The sequence below is a fragment of the Lepus europaeus genome, chromosome 10 (genome assembly GCF_033115175.1).
Source record: "Lepus europaeus isolate LE1 chromosome 10, mLepTim1.pri, whole genome shotgun sequence".
In the NCBI taxonomy this organism is placed as follows: Eukaryota; Metazoa; Chordata; class Mammalia; order Lagomorpha; family Leporidae; genus Lepus; species Lepus europaeus.
Genome location: NC_084836.1, coordinates 110,337,408 through 110,355,854, shown reverse-complemented (window position 1 = coordinate 110,355,854; position 18,447 = coordinate 110,337,408). Strand labels below are relative to the sequence as shown.

The 18,447-nt window shown below is 54.9% G+C and overlaps 1 protein-coding gene across 2 annotated transcripts; it reads right to left on the bottom strand.

Annotated features, from left to right (window-relative positions):
- Positions 1-55: 55 nt before the first annotated feature.
- SGK2 (serum/glucocorticoid regulated kinase 2) lies at positions 56-18,447 on the bottom strand. Of its 2 annotated transcripts, XM_062204228.1 has the most exons (14): positions 18,366-18,447; positions 17,704-17,763; positions 17,159-17,208; positions 16,655-16,712; positions 16,415-16,498; positions 15,391-15,522; positions 14,357-14,469; positions 14,070-14,106; positions 12,668-12,754; positions 10,548-10,643; positions 9,715-9,870; positions 6,799-6,888; positions 896-2,182; positions 56-726 (listed from the first exon to the last, which is right to left on the bottom strand). In XM_062204228.1, exons 2-13 carry the CDS (start codon positions 17,737-17,739, stop codon positions 2,018-2,020), a joined length of 1,104 nt encoding a protein of 367 aa, XP_062060212.1. In that variant the 5' UTR covers positions 17,740-17,763; positions 18,366-18,447; the 3' UTR covers positions 56-726; positions 896-2,017. The 2 variants fall into 2 exon arrangements, with proteins under 2 accessions (XP_062060212.1, XP_062060213.1); XM_062204229.1 differs by having other exon boundaries at positions 56-2,182; positions 15,391-15,519.

Below are 18,447 nucleotides of genomic sequence, written 5' to 3'. Positions count from 1 at the left end.
GCATATAAAACTTGGGACGGGCTCAACGAACGCAGTCGTGGCATGACCCATAATATAGCGTCGTTTTCCTTCGTTTATTTTTTTTGTCCTGGCTGTGTGATTTTTACAGTCTTTAGAACAGGTACAATGGTTAGGTGTTCCACAGCCACGGCCGACGGTGTGCTTTGGACAGTACTGTCACTTTTCTGACAGTTCCACTCTAAGGGGTTTTGCTTTGGGACGCTGGGATCTTGATGTCCCCTTCACCATCATCCATGTCTGGCAATCGACAGGCAGTGTTAGGAGGGAAATCAGGAGGTCACATCAGAGCTTAACGTTTTCTCGTCCTGACCCCATCCTGACCGCCCGTAGGCCGGAGTCACTGATGTCTCCCGCGTGATCTCCCAGCCTCGTCCCATCATTCCTGGGGCAGGGACTCGGTAGAAGGGAAAGAGTGGGAATGAGACAAGAGGAAAAGCGATAGAACCGCCAGGGCACTGACCCCGAGGAAGTCTCTCGTCTTATCCCCATACCAAGGAGCTAGCAAGTCCTCTGGACGTGTGAGAGCCGCAGCATTGCAAGAATGGAGTTGTGCCGCTGCGGCAAGGCACAGGGCTCTCCACCAGTGCAGGGCGTCCCGGCCGCGTGAGGTGTGACGTGCTCACGTCTGTCCTGGCCGTTGCTTTTAGCAAGGATTCACTTTGAACACAGGGAGCTTCATGGGTGGCCTCCAGCTCTGCATGGGACCTGGGCTCCCCGTGTGAGGAGGAACACAAAAAGGGACAGCCCTGGAGCCGGCTTGCGTGGCTCCCAGTCCCAGCTGTGTCCTTACCAGCTCTGTGACCCACAGGCAAGGAGCAACTTTTCTGATTATTTCTCCATTGGTTAAAAAAAAAAAAAGGATAATAATTCCTACCTTAAGGTTGTTTCAAAGAAATCTGGTAACAGACACGAAAGAAGCTAGCCCAGACACTGGTGCAGGACAGGCAGGTGCTCGGAAGCCGACCTTGGTCAATCAAGCAAGAAAAGGAGTGTTAAAAAGATCAGAATGCTCAAAAAAAAAAAATCCTGGGGAAAGCCTGCAAATGAGGCTGGAGGCTTCGAGCAATGACGCTGCGGCTCTGGTTTGTGGAGGACACCACGGCTGGCGCTGCCCCTGTGGTCACGTCCATGCCAGGAACTTGGTTTTGTGGGTGCTGTCCCTGCAGCTACCACAGGGAAGAGCTTCCCCGTCCTTTCCTTGAGTCCACACTCTGCACAGGTGCATCCCTGGGCCCGTGCCTGGCCTGGCTCCTGGAGGCTACGAAGGTCAGTCTCCAGCTTCCTGGCTGTTTGAGGTGGAGGTAGTTATTGCCCCTCATCAAGGGTCATGAGGTCAGGGACTCCCTGAATTTAGAAAAGGATTCAGATGCCAGGCGGCCAAACCCAACAACAAATCCCAGTACTACCCACAGGAAAGACACCAGCAACACGGAGCAGTACAAGCTGTCTGGTAACCCCCTCTAGGTCCATCCCATCTCCATCATTTTAGGCGTTGAGGTCAAACCCAGAACACTGGTGGAGAGTGCTGGTTGCCTACCCAACTCTCCCTCCTCCCACGGTTTCAGAGCCCCCTTGGTTCCAGGCAGAGCCACGTGTCCAGCTAGTAAGCCACATCCCCAGCCTCCAGCCCAGGAGGACTGGGTACCTAAGGAATGTCCACAGACGTCACTGGGGGAGGGAGGGCTTCTGGGAAGGGCTTTCAAGGCGCCTTTTTGCTTCCCCACCTCCCCCCGCCTTTCTTCCTTTTCCCACCCAGAACACGAAACTGGAAGCTGGAGCCCCAGGAATCTTCGAGTGGTAATGTAGCGACCCTAAAACAGGAAGCCGTTTGCCCAGGCGGGCAGGGTAGAAATACAGAAAACCTCTGAGCACTCGATGACCTTGCACCAGCCCTGGGCCGCCTGACGCTATTCTACGTAAGCCTGTGTCTCCTGGAAGCCACTGCTTCTCTGAGCCATTCCTTGCTGGTTCCAGCTGGTTTCATAGGAGCATCTCTTTAGCAGTCCAAGATGTCATCCTCCTCTGGCACATAGGAAAATCCCAGGAAGGCACTTGAGGTCCCGGAGCTGCTGGCTACACTGTCAGGGGTGCAGCCGATGGACCTGGACACGGCTTCCTGGGTGAACTCCGGGTCAAAGTGTTTCAGGTCAGCAGGTCCTGCCTGTCAATATAAACCAGGGTTGAGAAAGGAACTCCAGGGTCAGAGCTGCCAAAGGAGCCCAGGGCCCAGAGTGAGATGTCTGGCTTCCCTTCTTCTTCTTCTTTTTTTCTCCTCTCTCTTTTTAAAGAAGTTCATTTTTATTTGTTTGAGAGGCAGGAGGAGAGAGGGAGAGAACATTCCATCTGCTAGTTCATTCCCCAAATACCTGCAACAGCTGGGTCAAAGCCAGGCCAAAGCCAAGAGGAGTTCGGGACTCCATCTGGGTCCCCCGTGTGGGTGGCAGGGACCCAAGTACTTAAAGCATCACCTGCTGCCTCCCAGGGTGTGTGTGAGCAGGAAACTGGCTCAGAAGCAGAGGTGGAACTGGACATGGATGCGGGCATCCCTAGTGGAGGCCCAACCCGCTGCACCCTTGGCCATCCTTGAAGCCCGCCTTAACTCCCCGTCGTCTGCAGACAGGGCAGAAGCAGGGGGACGAGAGATGCACTTCACCTCCCAACACAAACTAACAGTGAAGCCCCAGCTTCCACAGTGGCTCCGGGTCAGCCACACTGCCAGGCACTCTCCCATGCATTTACGAGCATCTCCTTACTCCCCTGGCCACTTCCTTTAATCCCGTGGCACTCTGCCTGTTGCACACCAGCCCCTGGACAAGTCAGTCCACAGGTGTTCCCTGAATGCCTGCCAGGTCCTGTTCACAGGAGAACAAAACAGAGGCAGCCCTGCTTCTGAGATGCTCACGTGCTGCTAGGGAAGGGGAGCTGATAAGCACAAAGGCAGAGAGCTGGGGGTGTGGAAGTCTTGTGGAGAAGGCAGAACAGGGCAGGGCCAGCGCTGTGGCGCCAGCATCCCATATGGGCACCAGTTCAGTTTGTATCCCGGCTGCTCCACGTCTGATCCAGCTCTCTGCTATCGCCTGGGAAAGCAGTAGGAGATGGCCCAAGTGCTTGGGCCCCTGCACCTGTGAGGGAGACCCAGAAGAAGCTCCTAGCTTCAGATCAGCCCAGAGCCGTTGTGGCCATTTGGGGAGTGAACCAGCAGATGGAAGACCTCTCACTCTGTCTCTCCCTCCCTCTCTCTCTAACTCTTCCACTCAAATAAGTAAATAAAATCTTCTTTTTTTTTTTTTTGACAGAGTGGGTAGTGAGACAGAGAAACAGAGAGAAAGGTCTTCCTTTTTGCCGTTGGTTCACCCTCCAATGGCCACCGCGGCTGGTGCACCACGCTGATCCGAAGCCAGGAGCCAGGCACTTCTCCTGGTCTCCCATGCGGGTGCAGGGCCCAAGGACTTGGGCCATCCTCGACTGCCTTCCCGGGCCATAGCAGAGAGCTGGACTGGAAGAGGGGCAACTGGGATAGAATCTGGCGCCCCAACTGGGACTAGAACCCGGTGTGCTGGTGCCACAAGGCGGAGGATTAGCCTGTTAAGCCATGGCGCCAGCCATAAAATCTTTTTAAAAAGAAGGTAAAATAGGGAAATGTGGCAGAGAGAAGCTGGATCTTTTTGGGCTATTCTGGGAAATTGCATTAAAAATGATCAGAAATCTTTCATTTCCCACCCAGGGAGAGGGGTTGGGGTCTGTTCCTCATGGGTGACCTGCTTAGGCTGATGGCCAGCAGAGGCTTGGGAACTGCCCATGGACAGTTGTCGTCTCCCTGCACTTGGAATCCTGAGGCCACCACATGTACGAGCCCCATCATGAAGGGGACCCCAGTCGCCCTGCCAACTTGGCGACCCTCAGTCACGAAAATGAGGTGATTCACAGTCATCAACTGCTGGTGACCAAAGACACAGGGCTCCTCAGAGCCCAGGTGGCCTGGCCCACACCAAAAACCCTGCCCACCAGAGACTGCTGCTGTCAGCCGCCTGGCTTTGGGGCTGCTTGTTAGGGCGCCTCTCGGTGGGAAGGCCCCGTCTGTGCAGAAGCTCCTGCCCCGTGGGTTCCATGCTCAAGGAGGGGAGCAGGGAGCCGTAGATCTGCCTTAGCACGCACATCGCGGGCTGTGGCATCCAACAGCCGTGGTCTCCAGCTTCTCAGAAACCCATGGGGAGTGCGTGTTTGGCGCAGGGATTGAGACACTGCTTGGGAGACGCACATCCCACTGCTTCCAATTCCGGCTTCCTTTTCATGCGCACCCTGGGCGGCAGCAAGTGACAGCCCAAGTACTTGGACTTGAACCAAGTACTTGAGCTGAACTACCTGTCTCTCTGCCTTTCAAATAAATCAATAAATAACCAAAGGCAATGGGAGAGAGGGAGAGAGAGAGAGAGAGAGAGAGAGAGAGAGAGAGAGATTGTCCATCCACTGGTTCACTCCCCAAATGGCCGCAACAGTCGGGCTAGTCCAGGCCAGAAGCCAGAAGCCTGGAATTTCATCTGCCTCCCACAGGGGGAGCAGGGGCCCACACACTTGGGCCATCACCTGCTGCCTTCCCTAGTGCATTCACGGCGAGCTGGGGCAGAAGCAGAGCAGCTGGGACATAGGGCACAGGACCCAGCCGCAGGCTCAGAGTTCCAAGACCAGATGGGAATCCTGGCCTTGGCTCTGGCTCTTTCATCTGTGTGGTCCTGGACAAGCAGGTATTTTCTGGGATTTTTATAAATGAAGAAATCAATGCCAAAGAAACGTATCCAGTCCTGCGAGTGGTGAGTGATCTACCCCCACTGTAAAGTTCATGCCCTGCAGCTTTGGAGTACATCGCTGCCTAAGATCCCATGTACTGTGCTCTTCCCAGGCTGTGCACTCCACATTGCCTTCCCATCCCTTTACAATCTTCAGGCGTCTGGATTTAGTTAGTCTTATCTGGTACCTGTCATCCAGAATCTGGCGTTCAAAGACACGTTCTTGAACAGGTGCTTCGTCAGAGGGAAAACGTACACAATGCATTACCAGTGGCAGTGTCTAAGGTGTGCAGACTGCATGGATGGGGGCAGCCTGACGCTGCATCTGACAGGTGGCCGAGATAACCTGATCTCACACGGGGCCCTCCTGCTTCACACTGCCATGGCTAACTGACAAGTACAAACTAACCATCTCCTGGGTAAGTCACAGAAGTATAAATCCCACAGTGCCATTTTCCACTGATAGAGTTTGCCACACAGGAAACAGTCACGGTGGGGTCGGGGCTTGGCACAATGGGCTAAGCCTCTACTGGTGGCACTCGCATCCTATATGGACACCGTTTCTTGTCCCAGCTGCTCCTCTTCCAGTCCAGCTCTCTGCTGTGGCCTGGAAAAGCAGTAGAAGATGGCCCAAGTCCTTAGGCTCTTTCATCCGCATGGGAGACCTGGAAGAAGCTCCTGGCTTCAGATGGGCCCAGCTCTGGCCCTTGTGGCCATTTGGGAAGTGAACCAGCAGTTAGAAGACCTTTCTCTCTTTCCCTCTCTCTCTCTGTAACTCTATCTCTCATATAAATGAATAAAATCTTAAAAAGAAAAAACAGCCATGAGTGCACACGCAGCAGCAGTGAACAAGAGAACTTGCCAGCAGGTGCTACTGGTGAGAAGCAGGCTGCTCTCCCTGACTCACGGTGGACAGCACATGGCTATCAAGAACCAAGAAACACTCACATTTGCCACAGTAATTTCCCATCTGGAATTCATCTTAAGGAAACAATCAGAACTCTGGGCAAAGATGTGTACTTAAAGATGTTCACCAGCATGTTATGATGGAGGAGAATAATGGTAACAGCCTAAAGTTGACCACTATTTGTGCTAGCAACATAAGATTGAAATATTACAGGGTGAGCATCTGGCATGGTATTTGGTGCTGCACAAGCCACCCCATCCCATACTGGAGTGCCAGGGTTTGAGTCCTGGCTTCATTCCTAATACCAGCTGGAGCACCTCCTGGGAGGCAAAGGTGATGGCCTTAATGGTTGGGTCCCTGCCAATCATCTGAGGGGCCTGGATTAAGATCCTGGCTCTGGCTTCAGCCTGGCCCAGTTCTGGCTGGCATGATCATTTGGGGAGTGAACCACAGATTGGAGCTCGCTCTCTCTCTCTCTCTCTCTCTCTCTCTCTGTCTTTCAACGTAAATTAATAAATGCAAATTTAAAAAGAGAAGGAGAAATATTATACAACTACTAAAATGCTAAAGTTTTACATGAGTGGGGAAATAATGACATTAAGAAGGGAGGGGATCTAACTGTGAAAACACATAGGAAGAAAGGCTGGAAGGAAACCTGCCAGCAGCGATTTCTCTGGGGCAGTGAGATCAGAAGCATTTCTCCACTGCTGCTTTGAAATTCTGTTTTAGACACTTTCCACAAGCAAGTGGAACGGTGTCGTTTTTATTATCAGGAAAAACCCTGAACATAGAAAAAGATTAAAATCTTTCAGTGGGGCTTGGCTCTGGGCGTGCTACGTGACACAGAGCACTGTAGAGACTGTAAAAGGCTCTGCCAGGAGCAGTATGGTGCTAAAGAGAAGGGAGTGGCAGCGTGGCTCAGCCCGTGGTCAGAACGTGTGCATTCGGGAGCCAGCTCTGCCCCGAACTGGTCCTGTGGCTTTGGGCAGATCCTGGAGCTCCTGGACCCTCCACGCTCCCCATCTCTCTAGAGTCGGCCCCCACCAGCCCTGGGAATCTAGTGCCTGGAAGGTCGTGATCTCTTACCACGTTGGGGTTGAAGGGTGGAGTCAGCCTCTTGTGGTACAAGTCATCCCAGTTTATGGGGCTGAAGAATACATGGTTCTTTATCTCGAGCTGTTGGAAGAAAGTACTGATCAGAAACGGCCCTTCCCACAGGCACTCCCGCTCCTCCCCACAGCCTCCAGTCCCAACGCTCCTCGCAAGAAACCGTCAACTGGCAAGTGATGCGTAGTGCTGGCTGGTTTCCGGGATAAGAGAGCGCTGCGCCCAGGAAGCCAAACCCTTCCCCACCCGCACCCAGGTGCTGACTTCGTCCACAGCCACTTACTGAGCACTGACACTGCACTGGGCATGGAGCTACACCAGTGAACAAGACAGCGGCGCCTGTTCCGGGAGGGGACGAGGGACCCCAGAAGAATTTGGGGACCTCTCCTCCAGCTCTGCCTCATTATGTCAGCCTCCAGAACGCAGACCAGCGAAATAGACCTGCACCTAAGGAAGGTTTAAGGAAGCGAGCCCCCCAGTAGCTGAAGATTCTAGGACCCAGGACTCAGTCCTGGGCATGATTTACTACTTCTTTTTATTTATTTATTTATTTATTTATTTATTTAATTTAATTTAATTTTATTTTATTTTTGACAGGCAGAGTGGATAGTGAGAGAGAGAGAGAGACAGAGAGAAAAGTATTCCTTTGCCGTTGGTTCACCCTCCAATGGCCGCCGCGGCTGGCGCGCTGCAGCCAGCGCATCGCGCTGATCTGAAAGCAGGAGCCAGGTGCTTCTCCTGGTCTCCCATGGCGTGCAGGACCCAAGCACTTGGGCCATCCTCCACTGCACTCCCGGGCCATAGCAGAGAGCTAGCCTGGAAGAGGGGCAACCGGAACAGAATCCGGCGCCCTGACTGGGACTAGAACCTGGTGTGCCGGTGCCGCTAGGCAGAGGATTAGCCTGTTGAGCCACGGTGCCAGCCACACTACTTCTTTTTTTAAAGATATATTTATTTACTGGAAAAGCAGAGTTACAGTGAGAGAGGGTAAGAGAGAGAGAGAGAGAGAGAGAGAGAGAGAGTCCATCCACTGGTTCACTCCCCAAATGGCTGCAACAGCCAAGGCTGGGCCAGACCAAAACCAGAAGCCAGGAGCTACATCCAGGTCTCCCACGTGAGTGGCAAGGGCTCAAGCACTTGGGCCATTCTCCGCTGCTTCCTCAGGCACATTAGCAGGGAGCCGAATTGTAAGTGGAGCAGCCAGGGCACAAACCAGCGCCCAAGTGGGATGCCAGCCTACAGGCAGTGGCTTCACTCGCCACGCCGCAACACCGGCCCCAACTCACTACTTCTTCCCTAACCAAAACCAATGTTGGCAGCAACTTCCTCTCACCCCAGGGAGACCCTCCCTCTACCTGTGCTTCTCAAAGAATGAGTCTGTCACACACACACACACCACTGCAGGCTGGTTAAAAACCAGATCTAAAATACCTCCAGGATACTCACAAAAGTAGTAACAGGAGTGCCTCACGACTGAGGAACTGAGTGCCTGGAGGGGCTTTCTCTCGATGCCCTTCTGTGCCCTTTGAGTTTTTGGTCAAGGTGAGTGCCTAACTTATTTTAAAAGTCACATATATATTCTCAGGAGCAAACTCCTAGGACAGGCACTTGGTGCAGCTTGGGACAATTGCATTCCATACCAGAGTGCCTGGGTTTGACTCTTAGCTCTGCTCTCAATTCCAGTTTCTTGTGGATGTGTCGTGGGAGGCAGCAGGCGAGGGCTCAAGTAGCTGGGTCCCTGCCACCTTCAGTGCTGGCATCCCATGTGGGCACAAGTTCCAAGTCCCGGCAGCTCCACTTCCGATCCAGCTCCCTGTTAATGCACCTGGGAAAGCAGTAGAAGATGGCCCGAGTACTTGGGTCCCTGCACCTACATGGGAGACCCGGAAGAACCTCTTGGCTCCTGGCTTCAGCCTGGTCCAGCTCCAGCTATTGCTTCCTTCTGAGCAGTGAACCAGTAGTGAACGGAAGATCTCTCTGTCTCTCCCTTTCTCTCTCTCTCTCTCTAACTCTGCCTTTCAAATAAATAAACAAATCTTAAAAAATAAAAAGACAACTACAGCTTACCACTCTCCTCTCTCCCACCACAGGATGTCTGCACATGCCGTGGCCCATGTCTGGGCTGTGAGCTGTGTCTTCCTCCAGCTGTCTACATGATTGGCTCCCTCTCAGCCTGCCAGTCTTAGCTTAATTGTCACCTCCTTAGAGAGGACTTCCCTAACCATCTCAGGGTGAGAATTTGCCCCCTTCCCATTGCTATCTCAGTTCTTGTCATTTATTTCCTTCCTGACACTTGTCACACCTTGTGATAATTGTACATAATGCTTGCTTTTTGTTGTCTCCCTAGCACCTAGCTCAATATCTAACACACAGCAGATGCTCGGTCAACAGTGGTTGAGTTAGAGAATGAAACAAAGTTGTCAAGGGCAGGCATTTGGCACAGCCGTTGGGTCACGGCTTGGGATGGCTGCCTCCCATGTCAGAGTGCCTGGTTTGAGTCCTGGCTCCTCTGCTGACCCAGCTTCTTGCTAATGTGCATTCTGCTAACAGTGGATCGAGCACCTGGGCCCGTTACCCATGTAGGACACTCAGGTGGAGTTCTGGGCTCCTGGCTTTGACCTGGTCCAGCCCCGGCTATTCAGAGCATTTGGGGGGAATGCATAGCAGCCTGCCTGTCTGTCCGTCCCTCTGCCTTTGAAATAAAATGAAAACAAATTAACTCGAATTTTAAAACAACTAAAGTCACCAGCTAGCGGCGATAGTGTTTCCAAATGAACGCCTGAGCGGCCTGGTTTCCAAGGGCAGCAGCGTGCAGGCTGCTGTGCTTCTGAGCTGCGTCTGCAGGCAGCTGAGAGCCCCCGGCAGCGGTGCCCTGTGAGCTGGCAGGTCACCTACAAAGTCTGCTTTGGAGCCCAGCCGCTGCCTCTGGTCCTTGTGGAGAAGGCCTTGCAGGAGGTCGCAGGCAGCCACGGTCCGGCCCCCGGGGATCTGCAGCGGCTGGTGCAGAATGTTGTCGTACATCTGGGACACGTCTTGGCTGTAGAAGGGCGGCTGGGGAGACAGGGGGAGAAGCTGAGGGATCACCCATGCGAAAGCGGCACAGCTCTCAGGGAGTCTTGGAACAAGCTGCACAGCTGGGAGGACTGAGCCGGACCCGGGGCTTGGGCAGCGGCGCCCATGGCAGACTGGACGGACAGGACTGCCAGGCTCCCAGCACCCTGGAGAGGGCTCTGCCCACCAGGGCCAGGCTTGTGGACCTCCCCGCCTCGGCATGCCCATCCCATCTCTCCTAATCCAGTGTGTGCGCCGACTTTGCACTCAGCTAAGCTTACGCTTACATAACACTACATAACAACCATCGAGAGAGACTGTCACTTCTCACGAGGCTCAGAGGCTGGGAAGAGAGCCAGGCCCCAGGCTGCATGCAGGGGGCACAGAGCTGGGGTTGGGTTCAGGAGTAGTTTCTATCAGGACTGTGGCCTCTTCCGGCCTCCATTTCTCTCTGAAAAATAAGAACAACCTCCATTCTCTGCATTGCCAGCTGTGAAGTGCTGAATAACATTGCTGGGAAGAAATATGTAATTCTCGTATTCACTTTGACATCATCTTTTGGGAGGAATGACGAGATGGATGGTTTAGCTCCTGAGCAGAACTTCAACAGGGGGAGACCTCTACCTGCAGCTCACCCCAGAACCACAAGGCCCTGTTGGCAGCTGAGCGCCACTCACCAGGCCATGCAGCATCTCGTAGATGACTGCCCCCAGGCACCACCAGTCCACGGCCCGATCATAAGGCTCCTTACGAAGCACTTCGGGAGCCAGGTACTGTCGGGAGAAACACACTCGTTTGCAAGGCTTACAGTCTTCTGCCTCTGCAGACAAGGCACTTGGAGGAGAAGATGCCCATCCAGCAGCCACTCTCCAAGCACTTGCTCTGTGCAGGGCCCTTTGTCACGTCCCGGGGACACAGGGAGGTCAGATCAGACGGGACTGCTCTGTACAGTTGCACATGTATACACATACACAAGCACCGGCCCAAGGGATAAAGGGGGCCTCAAGGGTGGGTGTTGAGCCTAGTACTCAAGATGCTGGCTAAGACACATGTGTCCCAAGTCACAGCACCTGGGTTTGATACCCAGCTCTGCTTCTGACTCCCACTTCCTGCTAATGCAAACCCTGGGATATGGCAGGAATGATGTAAGCAATAGCCACCTGCATGGGAGACCCGGAGTGAGTTTCTAGTTCCCAGCTTTGGCCTAGCCCAGTCCTGGTCACTGTGGGCGTTTGAGGAGTGAACCAGCAGAGGGGTGCCCATCCTCTCTCTCTCTCTCTCTGTCCCCACCTCCTCAAATGAATACATTTTTAGATGGAGGGTACTGAAATCCTGGATGTGTTCCACTCACCAGGCAATAGCCCTAGTCCAGCAGGGAATCTGGCAACTTTGCTTTTTCCAATTAGTTTGTCCAGAGGGGCTGCCTTCTTATGATTGCACAAATGCATCCAAGAGGCTACCAGTGTCCTAGGAACAGGGCAGCCCTGGGATCCCTCTCCCAGAGCAGTGGGCAGACTACAGATGAAGTGGAAGTAACGTGGGCCTGTGGAAGGGCGAGGCCCAGGCAAACTTGAGCCTATTCAGAGCGTGGTGCCAGGCAGGTCATTTAGCCTCCCGGAAACTCGGTTCCTCCTCTACAGGAGGGGGTGCAGAAGCTCTCCTGGAGAGCTGCCGTAAGGAAACGTGTGACACAGGTGCAGGCCCTCCAACAGTGGGAACAACCATGGCTACTCTCGTCTGTGTCCCTGACCCCACGGCAGTGGCCAAGTCAGGGAAGAGGAGATGCATCGGGGCCATTGTGCCTCCTTCATGAGCCAGAGTTCCACATCCCCTGCTCCCTGCTCATGACAGTGTCCCAGGAAGGGGTGGCTGGGCTGTCAGGCTTCGGGGAGGCAGCTTTGTCCAGTGGACTTCTCATCACAAACACAGACAGTGTCTCTTGCTCAGAGGAGTCATCTGCCCATCAGCTATGCTAGCACCACCTTGACGAGGCCCACCTGAGACCCCAGACCCAGATTTTCAGCATCTGGAGAGAAACAGAGCAGCTGAAGTCCTGCCTCATGCCAGGGGAGAGGAGCTTCCCAGGTCTGCAGCCTCAACCCTCTCTCCCCACCCTGATGTCTGTCTAAGCCACCGGGGACCCCTTCAGGACCAAGCTCCAAGGTCCAAGATTGGTGGGAACTCAAGGAAAGATTTTAATCTCAAGGCTGCAGGATGGACAGACGTGTGAATTACTGCTGAGACAGACAACCCTGAACCTTCTAGGCCCTTGGAGGCTGGAAGAGGAAGGTGGACTTGTGTTTTGTACCCTGTGGGGCAGTGCTAATGTAGCAGCCAATGGCCACATGTGGCTACTGAGCACTTGAAATGTGGCTGGTCCAAATAGAAATGGACTGTCAATGTGAAATACGTGCCGGAGTTCACAGACTTAAGAGAAAACAAACAAACTCTTTCAACAATTTTTATATTGACTGTGTCTCAAAATAGTGTTTTGGATATATTAGATTTAATAAAATACATTCTTAAAATTGATTTCACATCTACAAATGTGGCTGCCGGACACTTTTAGCTTGCACACATGGCTTGCATTTCTGTTGGATAGGAGGCATTGCTGAAGGGCTTCTCCAGTAGCTAAGCAGGTCCTAGCAGCCCCTGCAGCTGGTGACCCCATTACACAGATGAGAAAACCAAGGCTCAGTGCTCAGTCAGCTCAGGGGAAGTGCTTGGGTGAACAGGGTCCTATCAGTTGGCTCTGCTCAGAGATGAGGCTGGTTCTCTTTAGGATGCTCACACTTACCTCAGGGGTGCCACAAAACGTGGACGTGGTCTCCTCGGGCTCCACACATTCCTTGCAGAGGCCAAAATCCGTCAGCACCACGTGTCCCTGCGGATGGGGGACAGCAGGGGCAGAAGGGGGAGGGGGTCAAACCGGTATGGAGAAGTTTCGACCTCCACGGCCCAGGCCAGCAGCTGGGGGGTCTGATGCCCAGCATAGGCTAGAGGGCCACTCGGTGTGCCAGCTGGGAACATGGCACGTCCCTCTCTGCCCCCAGCTCATCACTGATCCATCCCCACGACAGTGGCAGCTCCAGGGTGTTCTTGCCGGACAGGCCCTCCTTGACAGAGGGCTGGGGAGGAAAGCAGCCACAGCTGCGGCAGCCATGCAGGAGGCAGGTGGAGGAGTGGGCTCTGTCCTGTGGGCTCTGTCCTGGTGCCCTCTTTCACAGCCGCCAAGCCCATCCCCTCACTGCTTGGACATTGACCCAAAGTTATGCCCCAGGGCCAATCCACAGCCACTGGCTGGTTGCTGCAGTGGCACAAAGGCTCTGCCTGAGTGCCCCAATTTGGGTCATCAGTTAAATTTGGGTCATCAGTTTGGTTCCCCAGTTAAACAGTCATCAGAGCTTGGGCCACCCAAGCTTACTCACTCCTGTAAGATGAGCTGAGGCCTCACTTGCAACCTCAATTCAGGACAGTTCCTTTCTCTGTTCAGTCCTGTCTGCTTCCCCTTCTTTCTTTCTTTCTTTCTTTCTTTTTTTTTTTTTTTTGACAGGCAGAGTGGACAGTGAGAGAGAGACAGAGAGAAAGGTCTTCCTTTGCTGTTGGTTCACCCTCCAATGGCCGCTGCGGCCGGTGCATAGCGCTGATCTGAAGCCAGGAGCCAGGTGCTTCTCCTGGTCTCCCATGGGGTGCAGGGCCCAAGCACTTGGGCCATCCTCCACTGCACTCCCTGGCCACAGCAGAGAGCTGGCCTGGAAGGGGGGCAACCGGGACAGAATCCGGTGCCCCGACCGAGACTAGAACCCGGTGTGCCAGTGCCGCTAGGCGGAGGATTAGCCTGTTGAGCCACGGCGCCGGCCCTGCTTCCCCTTCTGAAAGGTCTGTCTCTCAGAAGTGTTCCCTGATAAACCTGCACTTACTGCTCAGGTTCAGCCTGTTTCCAGTGAGCCCCGTCTCAAGAATCCACCGCCTTACACCTGACTCTGCCTTTGCCACACACAGACCTTGTACACACAGGTACACATGGGTTCCTGTGCATGCAAGGCACACATACGTGTGTACACACATGCATGGGCACACTTATACACATAGACTGAAATGCATCTGCTTCCCATATGCATGTATGTAGGATGCACACCCACCCGCGAACATGCATGTGTAGACATGCACACATACACACACCACACAAACATACCAACCTGGCAGTCCAAGAGAATGTTCTCTGGTTTCAGGTCCCTGCAGGAAATAGCAGGAAAAAGCCTGTGATGTCTTAATATTTCGTGGGAGAGCTGGGGACCCAGGGTCCTGGCAGGAGGACTGATGACCCCAGAGATGCAGAGGGAGAGCCCAGGGGGTCAGGCACGTGGCTCTAGGAAGGAAGACCTCCAAGTTCACTGGGATTTCATCAGGATTTAGGGGTCTACACAACCTCTGGCTGTGGGGCTGACAAGAGCCCAGGCTGGCTCTGAGCCACAGCAGGTCTTACCTGTAAATGATGTTGAGAGAGTGCAGGTAGCCAATGGCGCTGGCCACCTCTGCGGCATAGAACCTTGCCCGGGGCTCCAGGAACCGGCGCTCCCGCTGCAGGTGGAAGAAGAGCTGGCAAGGAGGAGGTGTGTGAGAGGACTTCTGGGGCTCTGGCTCCCACGGTCGCCCCTCCCCGAGCTGCAGGATAGTCCTGGCCGAAGAGTGCAAGGCCAGCCCTGCCCCACAGGGCAGTCAGAGTGTCCAGAGTGTCACAGGAGGACAGATGGGTTAGCACTGACCAAGCACCTATGGGGTTCCAGGCCCTTCACATCTCTTATCTCATGGAATCTTCCTAATGTCCTCAAGGTACCAACGGGTTTTCCAGTTTCACGTAAGGAGGAACTGGGACTGAACAGCTCGGTGACTCGCCCAGGGTCACGGAGACCGAGATGGGCAGAGTGGGGATGAGGCCCTGGGTGGTTCACAGAAGGGCTTCCCCTGCAACTGAGTGACACAGGTCACGGCTGCCACAGGGAGCCCAGCCCGGGTCTTTCTGTGGGCCAACCGCCTTGGTCCCTTCTGCTGGTACCAAAATCCCTTGACTTTGGGACACAGGACAACAACTCCCCTCTGGCAGCAGGTTAAACCTGGGGTCACTGAGGGGAGTCCCACTAGATTGTGCCCATAGACACAGCGATGTCCTGAGATAGTCCAGTTTGTCCCCAGCCGTGTGTCTGGGTCACCTGGTGGCTCAGGCCTCCAGGTAGCACAGGGACTGGTTACCCCCGACCTGCGCCCTAGTGTAAAATGGGAGCTGCGGAAACCCGGGCCACAGAGCTCCTTTTCCTATGAGCGGCCTTCTGTGAGTCAGGCAGACCTGTACTCCGACCCCGGCTCTGCCAGGTACATGCCGGGTGGCTAGGAGCAAGTGATTTACCTCCTTGGGCCTCGGTTTTGTCAGCTACACAATGGGTCTACTGTCAGCGTGAGGTAAGGCCAGCCCAGAACTTGGTGCGCAGCGGGCAGGGGAGGCCCCATGGCAGGGCCACTCACCTCTCCGCCGTTGACGTAGTCGAGCACGAAGTAGAGCTTCTCCGTGGTCTGGAAGGAGTAGCGCAGGCCCACGAGGAAGGGGTGCCGCACGTTCTTCAGTAGCACATTCCTCTCCGCCATGATGTGACCCTGCTGTGGGTCGCACAGGTGGGGGGCAGGGTCACGCCTGCCCAGGACCTTCTCACACCCCTGCTCAAACACCCTCCATGGCTCCCTACTGCGTTCAGGGCCAGGGCCAGGCCCTCCGCCCAGGACTGAGGACTCAGCGTGGTCATTCGCGTTTCCAGCCACGCCACTGAGGTGTAGCTCTGGTCCCTGCATCAGAAACTGCTGCCTCCCGAGGTGAAAAACAGAGCATCTATGACAGCTACGTGAATGAGTTTAAGACGCAAGGGTAGGGCCGCACCATCCATATTTATACCTTTGCTCCTGCTGTTCACACGCACGCACACGCACACACACGCACACACACTCAGCGTCTCATCGTCTTTTTAGGTTATCCAAAACCCACAGCCAAGACCAGCTCCAAGGCCGCCTCCCTTGGGAAGACCTTCCCTTCCTACCCCCACAACATCCTTGTAAACATCAATAACTCTTGAGTCCCTGACTTGATAGTTAAACCTCTCTCTCTCAGTCCTCCTCAGGGGGTTAGGTGTTCAAGGGACTCAGAGCAGCTGGGGCATGGAGAAATCCAGGTGGCCATGACCAGCAGGGCCTTTGGAGGGTAAACTGTGTGGCCCCCGCACTGCACAGATCAGGGGCCTGGCACCAACAGGGCAGACGACTTGTGCACCAGGGACCCTGTATTCCCTACGGGAAGGGAAAGAGCCACACTGGCCCTCTTGAACATCCTATAGGGGATGCAGGGTGGATGGCCTGCCTGCCTGCCTTGGGAAGGGCCAGCACCTTGGACACCACCTGGTCCCTGGCTGTGACCACCCCCGACCCAGGCCCTTGGAGTCCTCCGAGGTGAGACGCATCTTTGGAAGCAGGAAAGGAACAGCAGGTGCGCGGGCCCTGGTACCTCCTTGTTCTTCAAGATGGACTTCTTCTGTAGCACTTTCACCGCGTAGAACGTCCCGTCAGACTTGCGCTTGGCCAGCAGCACCTGAGCAAAGCACAAACGCGGGTGACTCTGGCTCTCCTCCAGCCTCTCCCCCTGCTTCCACCCTGCAGGCGTGGGAGCACCCTCTGCCTGTAAGTAGCAGGCAGAGGAGCCTGAGCAGGGGAGACCCAGGCCTCCCACTCCCACCTCCTCACTCACCTTCCCATAGCTCCCTTTGCCAATGACTTTGAGGAAGTCGAAGTCTGTGGGCCGGGCACTGGGGGAGAAGGGAAGAACATGGGTCACATTTGCAAGCTCAGGAAACTTGCTGTCTTTTTTCCTCCCCCCCTTGGTCTTCCCGAATGGTCTTTTTTCTGTGTGAGCCAGGGATCTTTTTAACTTTGGGGCTGGGATACGTAGGGGGCCTTCCAGGAGCCATACCTTGGAAAGTTGCCTTCCCCCAGCAAGGAGAGCGCCCCTACGACTCACCTTCCCCCCGCCCAGGGAGCCCAGAGTCCAGTTCCCAACAGGCAAAGAGGAGACAAAGCCACGCACATTGCCCAGAAGGCCTGCGGAGGAGGCAGGGGTCTGGGGCCCAGAGCCCTGAGGAGGGCCTGAGCCCAGATGGCAGAGGGTCTCGAACGCCAGACCAGAGAACTTGGATTTCATTGCTAACGCGAGGGAAACCCAGGAAGGAAAGTAGCTTGAGAGACCAGAACTCACTTTGGGTTGGCTGAAGGCCCCAGGTTGATGTTCTCACTGGCCCCCGTGGACTAAAGACATTCAAAGAAAGAGGTGACTCAGATCAGCAGGTCCCTTCTCCCCAGTCCCTCCCATGGCTCAGGTCCTGACCCCTGCCAGCACCCATTCCTCCCTGCGTAGCTTCCTTCATCTCCTTCCACCCATCCACCATCCACCCACTTATCCACCATCACACAGCTCCTCGGTGGGCTGCTGACCGACTGTGAGAGTGATGAAACCAAGGCCCAGAGAGGAGCTGCCCAAGGTCTCACAGGTAATTGGGCTGCGACTAGAATTTCGGTGTCTTCACAATGAATCCCACAATTTTTGCACCCTGTCTACTTCCTGAACCCCCTCTTCTCAATTTCCCTGCTAATGGTTCCCCTCTATGGGTTCAGTAATCCCTCTGCATGCCCAGCCTTGGTCCAGGACAGCCCCCCCAAAGCTGGTCCATGTCTCTACACTTTCCTGCAGCCCTGGGAGGAAGTGACTCCCGATGAAGAGTGTGAGGGCCAAGAACTACTCACCTGTGTGTTGGGGGTCCTGGTGGGGCTAGAGGCCATTCTGTAGCTGTGATCAGGTGGGCTCTGGGGGCACAGAGAGGAGTGAGCATGAAAGAGCTGAGGTGGGGTGTGGTATCTTCCCTGTCCACGGTTTCACTCCTCCCTAATACCAAGCACCTGCCACGACCTGAGCAGCTCCTACCCTCCAGAGGCTATGACCCCTGCATGGAGAGGAGCTGGACCCAGCCTTCCTCACCACACATCTCAGGAGGGATGGAGGGGAACAGTCAGAGGTGGCCCCTCCCAGCCGGAGTCTTATCAAGGATTGGGGATAGCCACGATGGCAAGACCCCTGTGAGCCAGGGCAGCTTGAAAGTCTGAACCTTCTCCCCATCTCCCAGGTGGGAAGCCTGAGGCCTAGAAAAGGACATTCCCAGGGTCACACTGCGTGAGGGGGCAGGCTGAGCTCCTGGACTCCCAGGCAGGCATGTTGGAGACCCTGAATACCTTCAGACAGCCCCAGGCTGAGCCCTGTGCTGAATCTTATGTCCTTGCCACAAGGACGTCCACCCAGCTGCAGAACTGCCAAGCACGGATGTACCTGCGCCCACAGGGCCATGCTCCCTCAGTCCTGGGCCGACCTGACGACCCTTCACCCAGGCCCTGGCCATGCTGGCCTCACCTACCTGTGCGGTCCGAAGACAGGCTTCCAGAGGGTTCCAGCAGTCGGGGCTGAGGATGGGCAGTAGACAAGAGAGGCTCTCTGTT

What these genes read in the sequence shown, in the direction of transcription:
- SGK2 (XM_062204228.1), bottom strand. Translation starts at nt 17,739, where the DNA reads ATGGCCTCTAGCCCCACCAGGACCCCCAACACACAG. An exon ending in TCTCTCAACATCATTTACAG is followed by an intron (nt 14,107 to 14,356) that starts GTAAGACCTGCT and finishes TATTTCCTGCAG; the next exon opens with GGACCTGAAACCAGAGAACA. An exon ending in TGGGCTCCAAAGCAGACTTT is followed by an intron (nt 6,889 to 9,714) that starts GTAGGTGACCTG and finishes TTCTTCCAACAG; the next exon opens with CTCGAGATAAAGAACCATGT.